The sequence below is a fragment of the Phragmites australis genome, chromosome 24, assembly GCF_958298935.1.
Source record: "Phragmites australis chromosome 24, lpPhrAust1.1, whole genome shotgun sequence".
NCBI lineage: Eukaryota > Viridiplantae > Streptophyta > Magnoliopsida > Poales > Poaceae > Phragmites > Phragmites australis.
The window spans coordinates 6,629,174-6,650,197 of NC_084944.1; the positions used below are offsets into that span (position 1 = coordinate 6,629,174).

The window sequence follows — 21,024 nt, forward strand, 5'->3', positions numbered from 1 at the left end:
ATATTCTAGACATGCAACTGGTGTGAATACCTCGTTGAATTCCACGCCCAAATGCTGCACATAGGTGCGATGAGGTAGGTTTTGTGTTTAATCACAGCCCCAACTTTGTTTTTTTTGAGCTTGAACACCCATTTGAGCCCGATTAGGCGGTGTTCATGCGACATCTCTACCAGCGTCCATGTCCCGTTCTCCCTGATGACTTCATCTCTTCCAGCATCGCTACTCGCCATGCTACATCATGTTCTGCCTCGATGAAGGAGCTCGGCTCTCCTGCGGCCAGATGTAGCTTGGCATTGTCCAGGATATGGGTAGCATATCTCACTGGAGCTCCCTCACTACTGAGCAGCTTATCGACGATGAGGTAGCATACTGGGTTGTCGCCATGGTGTGCATTGAGCCTGGCGCTGTGTAGCAAACATATCCTTGGGGAGATTGTAGCGACCATATTTAGGGCATATATATGATTTTGGTGATTAATGATAATATAGTCAATATGACTAACATGTTTACCAAGTATATTCTTTAGTAGGTCTCATGGATGTAATATATGAAGAAGCCACTGAAGCCAGGAGGAAGATTGATCAAATTAGAGAAGTCCCAGAGAAAGTGTACACACCAGAAGGTCTAGTGTAGAGGAGATTGTGCACACCAGAACACTTTAGCTCATAGCAACTGTACATGCTGGAATATACGACGCATGAAGCCAATACACGCTGGAGTGTTTTTTAACAATGGGGAGAAAAACTGAAGCATGTCGGATGGTTCGACGATATGGAGTTGAATACACTAGAGTATTTCTTACAGAGAAGGTTGCAAGTGTTGAAGAGTGAAGATCAACACGCCAAATGGTCTGACACACTGATGATATATACGCTGAAGTATTTTGTGCAGAGAAGAAAGTGACTCCGTTGACAGAAGTAGTGTACACATCGGATGGTCTGATGATTGAGCTAGTGAAAACGCCAGAACATTCGGTTTTCATAGAAGGTTTGAGTGGAGTTCCAATGGCTAGTTTTTGGATGATGTACGTGCTGGATGGTCTGATGAGTACAATGCTATTTACACTAGATCATTCAGCATATACAATAAAATTGAGCCATTGGGGCAACAGCTAGTCTGTGGGGTTGGGGCTATAAATATCCCTCCACTCGGTCTTTTGAAGTGATTGGAGTCCAGAAGAAGCTCATATACAATAGTGAAGACATACAAACCACCAAAATACTTAAAATAATCATTCAAAGTAATTAAGCATATGACTAGAAAGTGATTAGTGCTAATAGGCCTAGAGAGTGTTGTTGCTAGATGCTGTCTCCTAGAGAGTGGATCAATGAGTGATCCTACATCATACCAAGTGGTACGTCAGCATCTTGGGCCTTGGTGGCTCAAGCTTGTTGACCCCTTGACTTGATGTAGAGAAATGGCAAGACTCTTGTACGGGGACGTAGAAACCCTTGCTTTGATGGCTCAAGCTCCGAAGTGAAGACGACGGTAAGTGACCGAAAGAGCGACTTGTGGTGAGGCCTTGCCTTAATGGCCTGGTGGCGCTACCCACTTAAGGCCTTGGTGACTCAAGGGTCAAGACCGGGTGATGTCTCAGAGCATATCCTTGGTGGAGCTTGAACATAGAATATGAGTGGTGTTTATGCCATCTATACCATGAGATAAAAATCCCTTGTGTTGAGTTTTCTCTCTCTATCTTGTTTACATTTTCGTATTTACTTACTTGCAATTTACCTCTCTAGATATGTCGCGATCTCTTTTGAACGGTAGAGTAGATACATTAGATAAATCTAGAGCATATTTAGGTGGAAATTGATATAGATTTATCTTGTGAAGTTTTTAGAGCCGATTAGTTTTAGGTGTCCTAATTCACCCCCTTCTTAAGATGTAATCCATCCTTTCAGGCGGTATGCCTTCACGCCACACTCGTAGCCAATGAAGACACAGGGCGTTCTTCTGTCACCAAGCTTCCGCCGATGAGGTTGCGCCTCCTTGACGTATGCTAGATAGTCGAAGGTGCGCAAGAAGTTCACTGCTGGCTTCAGGCCATGCCACACCTCGAATGGTGTCATGCCATCTAGGCTCTTCATCGGTGCATGATTGAGCAAGAAGATAGCGCTCATCGCCTCTCCCTAAAACTCCACTAGCATGCCCCTCTGTTTCAGGAGCGCGTGCACTATCATGACGATCGACTGATTGCGCCTCTCCACCATGTTGCTCTGTTGTGGGCTGTATGGTGTGAAGAAGTGTCGCTGGATGTCGCGATACGCGCAGTGGCATGTGAATTCAGTGGACGTGAATTTGTCGCTATTGTCGGTGCGGAGGACATGAAGCTTCCGACCGCTCTCCACCTCCACCCCCGTCTGGATAGCCTTGATCGCCACCGCCGTGTTGCTCTTCATAGCCATGAGCATCAAACACAAACAACGGCTAACATCGTCCACCATCAGCAGGAAGAAGCGATGTCCACCTGGTATCACTGGCGTGATGGGACCGCAAAGATCTCCATGGACAAGGTCAATATGCTCTTTCGCTCGATACTTGGCCTGTGATGGGAATTGAGCTCGACGGTGATTGGTGGTGATGCACGTGTCGCACAGCTGCTCGACATGATCCAACTACAGAAGGCCTTACACCATCTCATGGCGTACTAGCTGTCGGAGTGCGTCGAAAATGATGTGGCCGTAGCGCACGTGCTATCACCAAGCGTTCTCGTCATGGCACACCGCGAGATAGATGGTACATGCAACATTGATGCGCTGGATGTATATCCGGTTGCGCCCACGATGAACTTTGGCTAGAAGGTAGCGCTGGCGGTCCCAGATCCGTAAAATGACGTGCTTGATCAGCACCTTGGAGCCCCCCGTCCAACTGGCCCACGTTGATGATGTTGTTCTTCAGCCATGGGATGAAGTAGACTCAGGAGAGTGCCTTGTGCTCTTCGTTCTTCCCAACGAGCAGGATGGTGCCACAGCCGCAAATGTCGACCACCGAGACATCTTTGAAATGGACGAAGCCTGTCACACCTTGATTAAGCTTCGTGAAGACAATGTGGTGACCCATCATGTTGTTGGTGGCACTGGTATCAAAGTACGAGCCCTCCAGGTGGTCGGTGTTGTCGCTGGCACTAAGGTAGACTTATGCGCATGGCTCGTCAAAGTGGATGTGGCTTGGCAGTGGCTCCTACGCTTCACTGAGGCTGCACACCTGCACCATCAAGAACACAGACTCATCTTCTTCCTCGCCCTGGGCAAAAATAAACACGCACCTTCTTGTGTGATCGACAGTCCTTGGCCCAGTGGCCATATCGCCCGCAATTGCGGCACTTACTATTGTTTGATAAATTCGAATTTGTATCATCCTAATGTTACTTCACAAAATTACACCCATCAATTTCCATCAAGTGAATAAAGAAATATGTGGAAAAAACCTCTCCTCGTTGCTAATTTAGCTAGCTACCAGTGAGCTGCAAAACTTGCATGCACCCAAAGCACGGACAACACGTGACTCGGTTGGCGTGATTTCGATAGCTCAGGTGCTGAATACGACACTGTACTCCGTATTCAGCACATCAGTTGTCGAATACAAAGAGCATTCGGTACCTGAGGTGCTGAATATGGTAAATAATGCCATATTCGGCACCCAAGTTGCCCAAATCGGTGGGCCAGGGCTGCTTTCGGATTTTGAGGGATCGAAATCGGGTTTTCGGATTTTAAGGTGCCGAATACATATGCTAAATTTATAAATACACCGATATATGTCTATATTTGCAAATACGCTGATGTATATTATCTATTTTTCCATTTTTACCTAATGTACAATCGAAGAAGAGATACTGCAATGTTTCTTTTGTACCTGAGGGCAGTAAACACAATTGTATGACGACAGGTGGAATTTTTTTCCTGTTTAATAGATTCCTTGTATTGAGGCTTTCACGCAGCAATAGCCAAAAGAAAATTTTGCGTCAGTTTCTGACATGAGTTTTTCTACAGCCATGTGAATGTAATTGGAGCTTCACTTGGACGTATCCATGGAGAATGTTCACATAAGTTATGCGTATAATATAGATACTATAAACGCACGAGTCATCTGTAGCTTTTCACCTAAGTACTACATGATTATCGTATCCATAAGGATTGGTAAGCAAACCATATGTTTCTCTGCATAATTTAACAAATTAAACATACGTTAAGTGCAATTGCATATAAGAAATAACGAATAAAGAGTAATGGCTGAGAGCCAATATCTAATAACCTATAGCCAAAATTACGAGTCTCAGCTGATATTCAATAACACTCAAATCCAATAGTACTAGTTGGAGTTCTAGTCAAAAGATAGTTTTGCCATTCCTAACCTAAGCACATTTAAATCTATTATTGTCACCCGATTTTCACCTACTAAGCTCTCGTGGTTTGCCTCTCATGATGTCATGTAGGAAGGGTATGTGCACCCCTAGTTATTGGTTGAATATGAACTTGAAAATGATTAGTATTTGGTTAAAAATATCTAGCTCACCTCATACCTTGGTTATTAAGATAGTTCGATTAAGTAGATCTAATCTGCATGGTCATATCTACCAGCTAATCGTTAAGTCTAGATTAAATAAAAGATTAAGCACAATCATAATAATCAGGACAAAGAGGGAAACAACATCGCTAACATATTATAGCAAGTCAAATCAATCTTCACAAGATCAGTGTATTTGATAGCGAACGAATCTCTTGAACTTTTGTCTAATTAGAATCATGGCTAGTTAGAGCCTAATTAGAGGATTCCTAAATCAATGGCTACTATAATTATATTGTTAATTAGCTAATTAGAAGAAACTAGACAACTAGACTACATGGCTTTAGCCGGTGGTGTGAGGTTGTCGTTGGTGGCTCTCAACTCGAAATGATGTATTGATGTACAATTAAGGGCAGCCCTAGGTCATATTTATAGTCTAGAGGTGCTTTGAGGCGTGCTTTACCGAAATCTATTGATGAAAGTAAATTACGATTCGTTTTACACGTTTCCAGGTCAGTTTCAGATGGATTGGTCAGCAGCGGTGCAAAGCAAAGAGTTTCGGTTTAATCCGCTTGAGAGCTCCAATACAAGACGACTGCGTCCATGTGTCCCGCACGATCATGTCACGTTCAAGTTTTAATCCGCTTTAGAGTTCACAAACTCAGTAACTAAGGAGGCAAGGAGATCAGGATCGCTTGGCACCAAAGATTTAGGGAGAGGTTTAGCTGAATATAAAGATAACTGATAAAGTTCAGAGGTAGACAACATAGTTCAGACTGGTAAGTAAAGGACCAGAAATGTCGATCCGTTCGTGGATGCCTTGGTTTTTTTGGTTGGGTGAATCCGCGGAAGCAAAGGATCTTGTAGCTTACGCGCCGCCGTTCTTGGTCTCTAGAGACGGCTTGTAGCAAGTAAAGATGACGTTGATGTGTATGGCCATGACTGGCAGCAGTGAGGAGAACTGAAGAGAAAGTTTCGGAGGAATCCGTGCTTGCACGGAAGGGGGTTGTCTATATCTTGCGGCCGTAGTAATCCTGGTTTTGGGAAGATTAGAGTAGCAAGTATGCTGCCTGATATCAAACTTGGTTAATTGATCGGTACACCCTATATTTGGGCTTGTAGCCAACTGATAAATGGCAGCTTAGGGATGGTAGGAAGCATTGTGATTAGCGATGGTAGGAAGAATGTTGAGAATTTTTTTGATACAGAACTAGATTGAATTTGAGAAATGCCTATATTTTGTGGTTATCAATGATCAATGATGTTATTATGTGTAGCTGCATGATAACATTGATAATATTTATCTTCTGTGGTGGAACTAGCGATAAAACAATCCATGTCTATTCTCTAATAAAGAAGAAAGACATTGAGTATATATTTATATTATTGGTGCTGTAGTAATAAAAGTTGGTACATATTTTTACTCTGCTTAACAATATTTCTGGTAATGAAAAGCGAGAATAATTTTGATATATAATATAAATGTATTCTTAATAGGTCTCTCATTATGTCATAATTTTTATGGACTTATTTATTTATACTCAAAGTTGAGTTATAGTTGTATTTGGAATCTAAGTTGTAAGCTCTATCTAAAAGCGGTTTTATTATTTATCTAGTGACAATCTCCTGTGCATATCGTATTTTAATTGTTTTATTTTCATTACCAAATATCACCGTAATGTTAACACGTGCATTATACTAGTGGTTAACTGGTTAACGAGCTGCACGCTTATTCAGGCTTGAGCTTTGTGCCTATCTCCTTAATTAGTATTCGGGGTAGCTGGTCTGTGTAATTAAAAAAAAAACTAAAAGATAGCTAGCGTTGTTCAGACTCCAACGAAAAGCATCGCAACATGTCCCTATCCCAAATTCTCAATTCCTCCCATGGATGGACGTCTCTCCTTTTCCGGCCGGCGTGGCGAATGAATCTACGAAAGCAAGGGATTTGGAGCTCACGCGCCGCCGATTCTTGGTCGGCGGCGGATGCCGGAGACGGCTTTTGGCAAGCAAAGATGACTTCGATGTGTGCCTGGGCATGGCAACAGCGAAGAGAGCCCCATTGCAAGGATGCGGAAGGAGGGGATCTCTTGCGCGGTTGCGCCTTGCGGGCGTGGTAATCCTGGTCCTGGAATGATTAAGCGACAAGCATGGTTAACTGGGGTGATCTGTACTCTCGAAGGTGCATAGTTAATTGATTAACGGGAGCTACATGTAAACATTATTTCGAATTTTCTTTTTTTCGGTGGGAAAATAGTTAGCAGCAGCCAGAAAAATGGATAGAAAAACGTGTAGTTAAAAATTCACTGTTTAAATTATAACGTATACATTAGTCTTTTTATACCGTTATTATTTTTAATATATTTTACTACTACCAGTATTATTACTATTTTCTTAATATATTTTTAATTGGACTTATAGGTTTCATATTTAGCCAACCTCAATTTGTTTTGGATAAATGCTTTGTTGTGTGTTGGGGTGGGAACAGTTAGCAGATTCATGGGGATACTCTGAACAAAGCAACTGTAACAGCAGCAGCCATCAGCGTTGATGACCAACGGCAAGTCCCTGGCGATGACCCGTTAGCCAGGAATTTTTTAATAATATTATTTTATTATAAATTATAAAAATAATAGTAAAAAATAAAGTTACAAGAATAACTACCTTATCGTACTCCGCATATCAACATGCTACGTGGCACTGGCTCTGAGGGCTTGTCATCACACGAAATGTGTAGAAAAGATACCGTGGTATTTCGCGTGTCGATAGACCCCCAAGTAGACACCGATATGGGTGTTGGTCCAGTTGACAGCCGACAAGCCTGTCGGCACGTGGAATACCGACATTACTATCAGTAATTGGAATACCCCATGTGCCAACATGTTATGTCTATTTTTTAGGTTTTTAATAAAGATTTGGGAAATAATATTAATGACGCATGGGCAGAACTCGGAGTACAACCTATAGAAGAAGTCACAGTCATTAAAAATAGTAACTAGGGCTACACAGAGGCTGAGACAATGAGGCGCGTGGATGTTTTATAATGAGGCTGAGCTAACGATATCTTGGAGTGGTTAATTTTTTCCTAATTTAGGTTCGATGTGATTTTGTTGACATTTATTTATTTAGTTGATCTAAGTTTGTGTGAGTAATTTTTTAGCGAAATAACGTTGGGAGGATACAAAATCTAATTGCCTCAGCATCATCGCGCCTCATTGCCTCTTCTTCGTCCGCGTACCATTCGTACTTGCATCTGACCTTATCATACTATTGGAGGAAAGCAGGTGAATTTGTAGCACGGTACGATATCAAGCACACTTACCTCACAAAAGAATCAAGTAATCGTGACAAGCGGGAACATTTTTAGGCTTGCTATTATACCACAGTCACATCGTGGCATGTGTGTCTCGTGCTCTTCTATCTCCAACTGTAGCTCTCTCTTCTTCTGCTCTTGGTCCTCATTTCTCCTTTGCTCTTCGTCCTCACACTTGCATCTGTCAAGGATGTCACGCCATAGCTTGTAAGGGCCCATCTTGTCCTTACCCTTGTCGAACCCGGAGCCGGACCTGGAAACCATGGAAGGGATTGTGTTGGACTGTGTTAGAGAAGAAGTAGCCATGGATGGGTTACCCTTATATGCACAAGGGGTATACTGACAAGAATTGTTGAGTGTGTTGGAGGGAGAATTATTGTGATGTCGAAAGCATCCATCGACAGAGAGAGAAAGATGTGCGGTACTGTATAAGAAGTGATAAGGTCACGAGCGAGTGTTTCCTCATCATTTTATTACGTGTAGTTAGGATATGTTCAAGCTATATGATAGGATCCTTAAAGCTTTGTCGTGTAGTTACGTCGTGTGTAAAACCTAAGTTATGATAGAGGTGTTATCATTTTATGGTTAAAGATGAGTCGTGTGGTCACTCTGTGTCAAAAGTGTGAGGGATGACAGAGATGTTATGCTGCAGCATGGTGTTGTCATTTCATACTAAAAGCTGAGGCATGTCAATGAAAGTAAATTACATCACATATAAGGGTTGTTATAAGCATTCATTGCATGTTTATGGCTATAGAACATAAGGCAATATGCACCGACTCGTACCCTACTCGTACACGATCTACAATAAGTTACAATGGCATGTAGTTATTACTATCGCTTATTACTACCACTTTCCAGCAAATGGACCCCTGAGTCGTCATTTCATACTTAAAGCTGAGTCATGTGGTCACTTCATGTCTAAAGCCCGAGTCAGGATATATGTGTTGTCATTTAATTTTTGATTGAAGCTCTTTCGTGTCGTCACTTCATGTCTAAAGCCTAAGTCAAGACAAATGTGTAGTGTGGTGCAGTCTAGCGAAAAGACTTTCCAGTGATACCCTTAATAGGCTAGTGCAGTCTTGGCAATAGGTTTTTCAATGCTGTCGCATCTACACTACTGTCTGGACTTCTCATATATAAACAAAACCCAATCGATTCTCTACTCACACACCTCGTGACCTCGAATTGCATCGAGACAATGGCGTATCCTCATCCTCTGGATGGCCTAATCGATCCACCTCCTCCACACCCCCATTTAGATATCTATGGTAGATATTTCTATGGAAACCACAATGTTCTTCCTTGCTCATTTTGGCTGCCATGTCGACATGGAGATGATGTTGTAGTGCAAGTTTATAAGCATTTCGGTGACACATGCCATCGATTCTTCCGTTGTCCACATTTTAGGTACGAACAAATAATACTCAATTTCTTTTATATTTTGTTAACACCATTTACTTACCTCATGTATCACTTTTTCTAGACGGATAATTAAGGGTTCCAGTACTGGATTGACCCGCGGATAGAACCACACATTCAAGAATACATCCGTCACCTCCATGTCATTATCGAGGAACTGCAGGAACAATTGCGCTAAGAGAGAACCAGCAATGTCACAAGACGCTATATCTCGCCTCTCATTGCAGGTCGGAGGAACAACTGAGAGTAATATGGATGTGTTCATTTCTTAGTCAGCATGACTAGAAGTAATGTATCCCATTGTACCGCCTTAGCCTTATGCACTATTTCAATATACCGTGTTGTTTGTAACATTGTATTTTGTACCATGTCATGTACCGTTGGATTTTGTTTTGCACACGCAATTGTAGTAGGGTTCATAAAGCGCATGGTTTTGATTTCGAAGTTGCAAGTCAACGATTTATTGCATGATAGGATGAAACACAAATACATTCAAAAGTGGATAAGATTGTACGATACTATGCTTTAGGATGGAAGGAGAACACGGGTAACAAAACCATAGCTGATAACATAGTACCGACATAAACATCCTACATAACATGGCAATCACATAATAGAAATAGCATAAACAAGTACAATGACTGTATTGAAAGGACAATGATGTTGCCTAGAGGGGGGATGAATAGGCGTTTTACAAAAAATTCGTCCCCTTTTACCGTTGGTCTAAACTTGTAGCGGAATATAAATGAACGGATTTTTCACAAGTGAAAAACCTAAATATGCTAGGCTCAACTAGTGCACAATCACCCTAAATAAGTGTGGAAATTACAATCCTAATGTGACAAAAATTATTCAATTCTAGCAAGAGAGATGCAATAAAATTTAAATTGAAAAAGGCTGAAAATACTGTTCATATGCCTGAAATTACTATTTATCCGGAGTATCCGGTGTAGTCCGGATACTTCGGTGTGTACAGGTCCGGAAACTCCGATAAAGTTCGGATTCTCCGGATTCGGTACAGAACTGAGCCCGAAACTGAATGTAAAGGATGAGTAGAGAGTTCTAGCTCAAACCAAGTGATACCGTGTGTTCTTGGAGATGATTCCAAGTAGATCCACGGAGAACCTACACTCAAATACACACAAATAAGTAGATCGAGCAATATGCACAAAGATTTGAACAAAAACTCAAAAGTAAAGAAACAAGAGATGAGACACAAGATTTGTTTCCCGAAGTTCGGATTCACCACCGTGAATCCTACGTCTCCGTTGAGGAAGCTCCAACGAGCCGGGTCTCTTTCAACCGCTTTCCTCGATCCACTCTTGATTTCTTCCCTTGCGGAGGCGAAATCGAGCCCTTCACAAACTTTCCCGCGGCTCACCACAAGCACGGGAGCTCACCGGCAACACCTAGCCGGCTAGGAGGCTTCACCTCCAAGATTAACAAACGCTTCGAGAACTTCTTATCAAGAACTCAAGTGCTCAAGATTGGATTTTAGCTCACTTGCACTCAATCTTCCAATCTCTCAACCTAACTCACTTTTCTTCTCAAATTACACACTAGAATGGAGTGGGATGGAGTTCTTTTGGCTCTAAAAAGTGTTTCTTTCGTGCCCTTGCAGCAGCCCCAAAGGATGGGGTGAGTGGGGTATAAATAGCCCACTCAAAAGAACTAGTCGTTGCTGTTCTGACACGCCTACCCTGGAGTATCCAGTGAACACCGGAGTATCCGGTCCCAATTCCAAAAACGGCGTCAGAACGGTCACAGAACGTGTTAGAACTAGCCGTTAGGCTCTTTTCTGGACTTTTACCGGAGTATCCGGCCAACACCGGAGTCTCCGGTCGGCACTTAACACAGAAAACAGCCCCGGAGACTTCCTAGAGTCTCCGGCCACTCCAGGTACCGGAGTATCCGGACTTCACCGGAGTCTCCGGCCTTTCCAGGTATCGGAGTATCCGGACTTCACCGGAGTCTCCGGCCACAGCACATCTGACCTCCGAAAAACGGCGATAACTTTTGATCCCGGAGTCCGATTTCAACAATTTTAGACTCTATGGAAAGCTTATTCAGCGGGCTATACATACCAACTGAATTCATGACCTAAAATACATATGATCAAACTAAGAACACTCCAAAACCCATTTTGGACACTTCCGCACTTCCCGCCCCGGACTCTTAACGATAAACTCTCACTTTGGGTTTGGTTGGGAACTCTTGAGCACTGAGACACGACAATTAGCTCACGTTGCATCCCTCTTAATAGTGCGGCATACCTATACTCAAATTCAAAGATAAAACTCGTTTGAACCACTTTGAGCATTTGAAAACTTTCAAGTACCGCTTCTTTTTCTTTCAAACCTTGAGGGTTGCCAATTTCCATATATTCTTCACTTCATCTCTTCTTGATTCTTCATATGATTGATGTGAATCATCCATAGCTTCCCATGGCCTCGCACGGTCCATCGGCGCAAAGCCTTCACTCGCTCTTCACCACCGTCTTGGTCCTTCGGCGCCAAGCCATTTGCTTGCCCTTCACCACGGATGGTCCATTGCAGCCGAGTCTTGCTTGCTCTTCACCGTCTTGCCATAGAAAACCACTTTGTATCCGACATCTTCAAGAAATTCACTTTATCAAATATGGAGTCCATTCTTGTTCTTCACTCTTGGCATATATGATTTCAATTCAACTTATGACTTCTTATGGATCCTAACCCCAACTCACTCTCAAGCACAAAGCACATGGGTTAGTCCATAAAACCTAAATGACAACATTTATACCTTAAGTTACTTGATCTCGACAAGTAACTTATTAGCCTTCATGCATATTGTCAATCTTCATATAGAACCTAATCCCACTCATTCTTAAACACATAGCACACGGGTTAGTCCATAAAACTCTATTGACAATCATACCTTTAGTTACTTGATCTCCACAAGTAACTTAACCTTCAAGCTTATTGCTAATCTTATTGAGCTTCTTCTTCTTCTTATGAGCATCACTAAAATCTCAATGACTTTTGATGCAATTCTTTGAACTCATGGCATTTCTCAAAGAATCCATGCTTCATCATTTATGCATTTTCTATGGAATAACCTAATAGCGATTCTCAATATGATTGTTAGTCCATAGGCATTGTCATCACTTACCCGAGCATCACCTAGAACTCATTCATCTTGATGCATTTTCATTCTCCCCATTCACCTAGAGCTCATGCATATCTTTCATCCATGTATCACCTATGGAACAACCTACTAACAAACTCAACACCATTGTTTACATATGTATTGTCATTAATTACCAAAACCACACATATGGGCTAGATGCACTTTCATGTATAACGACGCAGTTAAGGGGCATCGCAATGGCCACAAGCGTGCTTGCTGGGCATGCCTGCCGGCCTCCGCCAGCCTGCTGCTCTGTGACGTACATGGTCGATGGAGTATGTTAAGGAGTCACACAGAGGGCGTCGAGGGCATGCAGTGTCTGTTGGGTGGCAGGGTCAGGCTACGTCGCCTGCGTTAGTAGAGGTGCCCTCGCTATCTGCAATGAACCCTCCTTGTCGGCCGGTAACGACAACCAGTCGTCCATCACAGAGTGTGATGAGCCGAACGCTACATCAAAGGAGGCTGGAACTATTACATGGTACAACTATGTCAAATATCGTGCATCACAGTATAGTTGAATTGGAAGATATAATCCTGAGTGATACCATTGATAGTGACGAACCTGGAAATGAAGCACCTGAGCAAAAACTAGAAGTCAGCATGTACCGCACTAGTGGTGCCCGAGAGGTCGAGACGACGAGGCTGGTTTTGTGTGGAAGTGTGGCGGCGTAGCCCGAGCGCGTGACAACGACCTCGTTTGTGTGGTAGGCTCGACGACGTCTGGTACCCGTTGGCACGAAGCACGTAGACTCCCATCGAGGCAATGCCGTTCCAACTGATGCAGACCAATCATTAGCTCGTCTGGGTCAACCTGTTGTGGGACCGACTCCCAGTGGTCCACGAAGTCTAGTATCTCTGTGTCAATGTACTTGCACGTATCCGCTTGTAATTCATGAGAGAACACATTTAATAATAAAAATGAAAGTCAGTACAATAAAATATCCTCATGTACCATTGCGTGGTACGCCGCCGCTGGCTCCATAGCGAACGTGTTGATGACCTCCAACTCATGTTGTGGTGGCTCTAAAGGCACTGAGATGCACCTAACCCGCATCACCTCATGGAACCAGCGCAAGTACGCATCCTCAATCCTATGGTCGTAAGGCCCGCTGGGGACATGGATGTGTGTAACTGCATCCGTCCACTCGTCCACCCATGCCTGCAACTTACCCCTCCAAGTCGGTGGCTCTTTATGATTAGGGTCTATCCGCGCTACAACGAAAAACCTCATGTCACATATAATGTTCACAGCGTATGTAACATCTATATCGGGTTTTATGCTACTTATGTTTTACAACTACTATTGTAGCCTCACATGCCAATTCTATGCTACTTCCTATTGTCAGACAAACGATTCTATAATTTGTTTTATATCTTTCCATTCTGTATCAGAAATAAGTTCAATTGCAAAATAAAAATACGATATAATATTTTTTCGACGGAAGAAATAATTTCGGCTATTCGGACGCGGGAGATATGGTTCACACTGAGCTCCCGGGCTAGGAGATATGGCCCACTATCCTCATGCGATTTTTTCGTTCAACAGTTTGATGAAATTTAATTTTCGCCCTACGGTTTAATAAAATTTACCTCAATGCTGCAGCCAGGTACCCCTAACCTACCGTCGGTGCCACGTTATCTATTTTTGTCATACGGTTTGGTGAAAATAGTATTTTTATCGTACAGTATGGTTAAATCGTTTGGCGAATAGGTATTATTTTTATAATTTTCTTATTTTTGATATTATTTCTATAACATCAGTAAAAAAATGTAATATTAAAAAAAAGTTCCACCGCGCACGCGGGCAAAGGGATTCGCAAAGGGGTTAATGGCATACTGCTACAACTTTTCATGGGAGAGACATTTTGCTTCTTGAAGGTTATGCTTTCTTTCGTTCTGCTTAACAAGATAGAAGATACTATCCAACATCGAAGGGAAAATCCACATATTCGACGCACAAGAAATGGATTGCGTCCGGAAAGAACAAAGGAGGAGGAACTGTGTTGCGGTGATTTTGCTCATTTTCTCACATTTTACATTTCTAGCCAGCATCAATTTCCTAAACACTCCATCCTCGAGACCTCCCCTTTGCATCATTTAACAAGCAAGGAAGCAATCACCTCCTCTCTCTCTCTCTCTTCCCTCTCTCTCCTCTCTTCTCTCTCTTCCCCAGTTCCTCCCTCCCTTCCCTTCTCCGTTCACACTGCTCGCACAACGACTGCCCCCATTGCTGCCCCAATCCCAAGCTCCAAATCTCAAGAGCTTCACCCCAAGCTCCAAATCCATGCCTCCGCTACCCTCACTCTGCTGTCACTCTCCTGCAATGCTATAAAATCCACTGCATCTTCACTCCAACCCCTCCAATCCGCCAAGAAAACATGGCCGGGGAACCCAAATCCACCGGCATTGTCCTCTCCCTCCTCCTGCTCGCTGCCACTGCCTCGGCCCTCCCCCTCAACTCTTCGCTCCCTGACCCCGCCGCCGTCGTCGCCGACTTTCACGGGTACCTTCCTCTTACCAAATCCAAGGCAATGTGGAACCACAAATGTGCGGGCTTTGGGTTCTTGTTGCTGCAAATTTGATATCTTTTTAAGCTTTCGGTAATGTGATGGCACGGGCAGCAAGGTGGCGACGTCGCGGCGGCGGATGCAGGAAGCCGGGGGCAGCGGCGGCGGATGCATGACGGGCAACCCGATTGACGACTGCTGGCGGTGCGCGGGGACGGACTGGCGGCAGGACCGGCAGCGGCTGGCGGACTGCGGCATTGGGTTCGGCCGCAACGCGCTGGGTGGCAAGGGCGGTCCGTTGTACGTGGTGACCGACTCCTCCGACCGCGACCCCGTGAACCCGGTCCCCGGCACGCTCCGCCATGCCGCCATCCAGGAGGGCCCGCTCTGGATCGTCTTCGCGGCCGACATGACCATCCGCCTCAACGAGGAGCTCCTGGTCAACAGCTACAAGACCATCGACGGGCGCGGCGCGAAAGTGCACATCGGCGCCGGCGGCGCGTGCATCACGCTGCAGTACGTCTCCAACATCATCATCCACAACGTGCACGTCCACGACTGCGTCTCTACCGGGAACGCCAACGTCCGGTCCTCGCCGACGCACTACGGGTGGCGGACGCGGTCGGACGGCGACGGCATCTCGCTGTTCGGCGCGCGGGACGTGTGGGTGGACCACTGCGCGCTGTGGCGGTGCGCGGACGGGCTCGTGGACGCCATCATGGGCTCCACGGCCGTGACCGTCTCCAACAGCTACTTCGCGCACCACAACGAGGTGATGCTGCTGGGCCACAACGACGAGTACCTGCCGGACTCGGGGATGCAGGTGACCATCGCGTTCAACCGGTTCGGCCCGGGGCTGGTGCAGCGGATGCCGAGGTGCCGGAGGGGCTACTTCCACATCGTGAACAACGACTACACGTCGTGGGAGATGTACGCCATCGGCGGCAGCGCCAGCCCGACCATCAACAGCCAGGGGAACCGGTACATCGCCCCCGCAGACCCCAACGCCAAGGAGGTGAGCGAGCTGCATCAGAGTCATTGCCGTGACGTGCTCTTGCTCTGCTGCTCTGTTCTTTGCTTGGTGAGCAGAGCACGGGACACATCTTTCTTGCCCTGGCCTGGCTTGCCTGCATACGTCTTTCAACGCTTGTATGGATTTTTGGTTTGTTATTCTTTTGAATTGGGGTCATTCTCCCATCCTTTTTTGGTTGTGTTTTCCACCTCAGCGTTGGGCTGCAAATTTATCTGTTTTTGAACGGGGTTTGGCCATAATGGTTTTGTGAAAACTTTGTGTGTTAAAATCGTAGTACTACTGTCCGGGGAATGTTTGGAGCATCTTCTTATCTTTCCTGCGGCAACCATTTTTGCGTCATGTTTTCCCCAATTGCCCAATCGGGACCAGCCAGGCTTTTTTTTTTGAGGTCATCGGGCCCCACCGCACCGGAGCCCGGTATGTGACGGCCTGGGGTTTGGATCATTGGATAGCTTGACGAGCTAGCTGAATGCGTGTGGATTGGCATGGCAGGTGACGAAGCGGGTGGACACGGCGGAAGGGATGTGGACGGGGTGGAACTGGCGGACGGAGGGGGACATGATGGTGAACGGCGCCTACTTCGTGCCCTCCGGCGAGGGGCTGGAGGACATCTACGGGAAGGCCTCCAGCACCGACCCCAAGTCGTCCGCGCTCGTCGACACGCTCACCCAGAACGCCGGCGTCCTCGGCGACCCCAGGTACCCACCCTCCCGGGCTCACTTGTTCGTTGCCGAGTTCATCCATTCCATGCGCGCGCGTGGGCCGTTGGGGGTTGCCGTTGCACGACACAATGTCCGCGTCGGCGCCGGATCGGCGCGCGCGCTCACGTCAGCCGGCTCTGCTGGCTGGAAATATCTCGGACGGTCAGGCGGGCCCACATGAATGACAATCACTGATAAGTGGGCCCCGCGTGGGACGGCAAGCCTTTTTTTTAGTTTTTTTTTTTCTGCCTTTGGGTTCGTCTTTTTAAATGCCGAACTTTTGTTAACTTCCTCCAAAGGCCGGCCATCGGTCGCCGGACCGGATCCTGCCCGGCGGGCGCAGTTCACGCACGTAGGGCGAGAAATTTTCGGTGGAATTTGCGCTTCCGGCTGGTGGAAAAGCTCAAAAGCCCCCTTGCCCTACTCCATGGCTGTAAGCCAAGCCTGCATGTGGACCTACTAGGACAATGGATTGGTTGCTCTAGCCTGACCATGCTCTGCCAACTTGCTAAAGATACCGCTGGATCTAGGAACACGCCATGTTAAGTGTGGACTCATGATGGATCAATCTTGGTTGAGGATTAAACTACCCTGAAAAGTATCATTATAATTACTCCATCTGGTCTCAAATACATAATATTCAGACAAGCTCAGGTCAAACTTTTGAAATATTTAGTTTTAAAACATAAAAATTATATAGGTTGGTTTATCTTAAAAAAAAATTTTATAATATTTATAAACTTATTGGATTATACAAATACATTTAATTGAAAATAATAATCAAATATCGATACGGTGCTATATCTAAAACGTAAATATTTTTAGTTGGAAGGAGTGCAATAGTAGAACCCCCAGTTCAGTCATCAGTACAGCACTTGGCTGGGGCTAGTGGTGACTGCCAGTGCAGAACTGCTCTGACAGAGCCGGATTATTTAAACATGGGGATAAAAGTGATTTTGTCTCGTACTAGAACTACCCTAATCGCATTGGCCTAGTGGGCAAAAGCGTACGGAGTGTCGCCCACCCGCCGGGTCTGGACTCCGGTGGTGTGGCTGGCCCGCACGAGAGCCGAGACCGGGCTCCTGTTTTCTCGCCAGACGTTGGCGCGCCCCTTGCCGTGCGCCGCTGCAGACCGCGGGCCTCTCCCGGGAAGGTCAGCGACGCAGTGCAGGATGCACTCCTTCGTCTCGTGCCCTTCACAGTTCCATCATGCGCACTAGTGGTTCGTGCCAAAAGAAGCAGAGACAAAAGGATGGTCGCACGCTCAGGAGCATGAACTTTTCGGCTGTGCTACCGGGAAGCGAGAAGTAGCCCCGGGTAGTATGGGACGCTACGCGGTCGTCTTCAGTCTGCGTCTCCACATGCGCGCCACTGGTAGCTGATTTTGTCGCCGAATCCTGCGCTTTTCACATGAAGAAATGGCGGTGCGTTTGGTGGAAGCTATATTTGGAGGTGATCATCTAGTTTTTTAGTGCTCGTTTAGAGGTCAAGTTAGATGAGATGACAATATAAAGGAAATATTATTCTTAGATGTTGAATGGGCTCATCTGCGAAAAACCTAGACGGAGCTATTCATATTTTAGATGAACTTTATCTCTACTAATGTGATCTATTCTAATTGGTTATAGTAAATATATTATTTAGCACGTTTTAAATAATATTATCGTTTAAACCGTTTATCTTATTTGCGGCCAGATTGTACCATTGTATTTATTACAATTAAATCAATAAAATAATATCTCGTATGATTATATTTTAATGAAAAACTAAATATATAACAAACGGATTTATAAAATTTTAGCTAACTCTATGTAAGTTATCCATCTAGCTAAATAAAAAAAATTAGACTATCTCACTGTCAAATAAAAAAATTAGACTATCTCATCTAACAAAACATAGATAACCAAATTATATTCAACATTGTCCTTTAACTAAACATACCCTTAATCTTGTGCTGAAGACCAGAACCTTTGCCACCAGGAGAGGCTGGTCTCATCGGTACGATTGACTGCAAATGGTTCAATGGCGATGCGTATAAGGTAGTGTTTGGTTTATGGGATGGAGTGGGACGGACTATTATGTTTTTGAGCTGTTTAGTTGGAGTTTGGTGGGATGGAATGGTTCTGAATTAGAGAATATTCTTCAAAGATTCGGGACGGATCCGTTCCAGAAAAAAGACTGAACGCAGCCATTCCACTTAGGACGGGTCACTGACGGTGGGTCCGAAATCTAAAATGAAGTCGTTTCATCCCACCCACCAAACAAACATCTGATTCCGAATCATCCCATCCCATCCCTAAATACATGAATAAAATCATTCTATCCCACCTCGCTCTCCAACCAAACACTACCTAAATCACTCAGATCTTCAGACCTCTTAGTTGAACAAGCAAGAACTGGGCACAAGTCGAGCACAGCATGCTGGGATTGCTGTTCTTCTTCTAGCGCTGGGAAGCAATGCCCTTTTTGCGTTCTAGATCTAAAATAGTGTCCTTTGCTAGAATCATTATTAGTACTAGAATCATTGTTATTCTAGTACAAGCACTAGGACCTTTTGGGAACGAACCAACCGAAGAGCACCGAGGCCCGACCGCCCGAGTGTCCTCTGCCCCACGGGGTCCAGTGGCAGCGTACAATTCAAAAAGTGTTGCGGTTCTTTTCGCCGTTCTGTGCATCACGCTCCCTGAAACCACGCTCCTCGGAATCGAATTCTTATTCCCCGTGTGCACCTGTGACAGCGGTAATAGATCTGAGCTTAACCAACACTAACTCCCAGCCATTTTGCACTTGTCCAAATATATAGGGACAATTTACTGGTACTATTGTAAAAATAGTAAAAGTGGGTTTATATATTATTTTTATAGTTGATGGTATTTTAGGCACTTTTGTGATGAGTATCTAAGGTCTACATGTCATCTTTATAGTTGGCAGTAGTTTTTAATATAAATATTTTTACGATAGTATCTATCTAATTTTACTAAATATATATTTAAGTGTCGTTTCATATAGGACATGCTGATCACCTGCTGATGTATGGGTTCATTTACCTTTGTCTTTATGGACAGGGACGACGGCCAAGAGACCGGGTACACCGGGGTGAACTACGCCGGAGTGGGAACCAGTGGCGGCGGCGGCGGCGGCAACAATGGATACGGCTATCTGGGGATGGTTTACGCCAACGGCGGCGGTCGGAGCTGCCGGTCTCACTCGATGCTATCGTTGGCATCCTTGGTTATTACCTCCGTTGCTCTCGGATGCTTGCATTTGTAGTTACATATACTCGGTTGAGATGCTTCATTATGATTCAATTGGAAAGGTGGTATGAGAAGGGGGGAGGGAAAGGTAGCAGTAGTAGCAAGGTAGGCAACAGTGATGCCCACAACCATGTGTGAAGCTGCGCATGGATGGGGAATATTGCAAGCAAGGTAGTCACTGTAGTTCTTACAAATGGGAATGGATAATTCATTCTATGTTTACTAACTCTAACCTCTCTGCAATCTCTGCAAAAACATTATAATTCTATGAGTAGCGGGAAAGGAAACGCAAGTCCAACAAATGTTTCGGTGGACAAATCTACCAACCATGTACTCTCCGCAATCTGTATTGAAGACCTTATAATTATGTAAGTAAATGGGGAAGGAAAGGCAAGTTGAACAAATGTATCGGTGGACCATGCTTGTTATCTATTACATATATGAAAGAGTCAAGAGTATGAAAGAGTCAAGAGTAGGAGTAATAAAAGGAATCAAGTTATTGTAGCTACTGTTTATGGGTCTCGTGTACGTGTATATATGTTTATATATATGTACATATATGTATCCATATATATACATACACATAATTTTTTGTGAAATCCTAGAAAAATAGCGAAAGGAATAATAGTTATATCGATAAATTGCCTGAAATAATCTAAAATACATATGAAAATATCTAAAACTTAAAAAAAATAAATTTAGTTAGGTTTGTATTACAGTTGTCTACATGTTAAAATTATGTGCATGCATGAAAATACCACTATTTTCCCTATAATAAAATAAATGTGTGAAATATTGATAAATTCATAAATAAATATTGAGATGCTCAAAATTAGTGAACCTAATAAAAAAGACGGACGCGACATAGACACACCACTCCACTAGTTAGTCCATTATCCGGTGCGCCATGAAATATCATGGCTAGCCTAAAAAACTTACTCTCAATTGTTGCTGCTTCGTCGATGATATCTAAATTTGTCAAAATAGGACTCAGGTTGTTCAAATCAAGTCAGGACATAAATTTCAAATACACGAGGAATTTCTGTAGCCGCTGAAATATTAGCCGTAGTATAGCAGTAGAATTATAGAATATGGCACCACCATTCCACCCCACTTACACTGTAGC

At 44.4% G+C, this 21,024-nt stretch overlaps 1 protein-coding gene across 1 annotated transcript; it reads left to right on the forward strand.

The window, feature by feature from the left end:
• The first annotated feature begins 14,323 nt into the window (after positions 1-14,323).
• LOC133906959 (probable pectate lyase 5) lies at positions 14,324-20,120 on the forward strand. The gene is made up of 4 exons (XM_062348926.1): positions 14,324-14,906; positions 15,025-15,925; positions 16,436-16,641; positions 19,710-20,120. The coding sequence occupies exons 1-4, from the start codon at positions 14,782-14,784 to the stop codon at positions 19,912-19,914; spliced, it is 1,437 nt and encodes a 478-aa protein (XP_062204910.1). The 5' UTR covers positions 14,324-14,781; the 3' UTR covers positions 19,915-20,120.
• Positions 20,121-21,024: the final 904 nt, after the last annotated feature.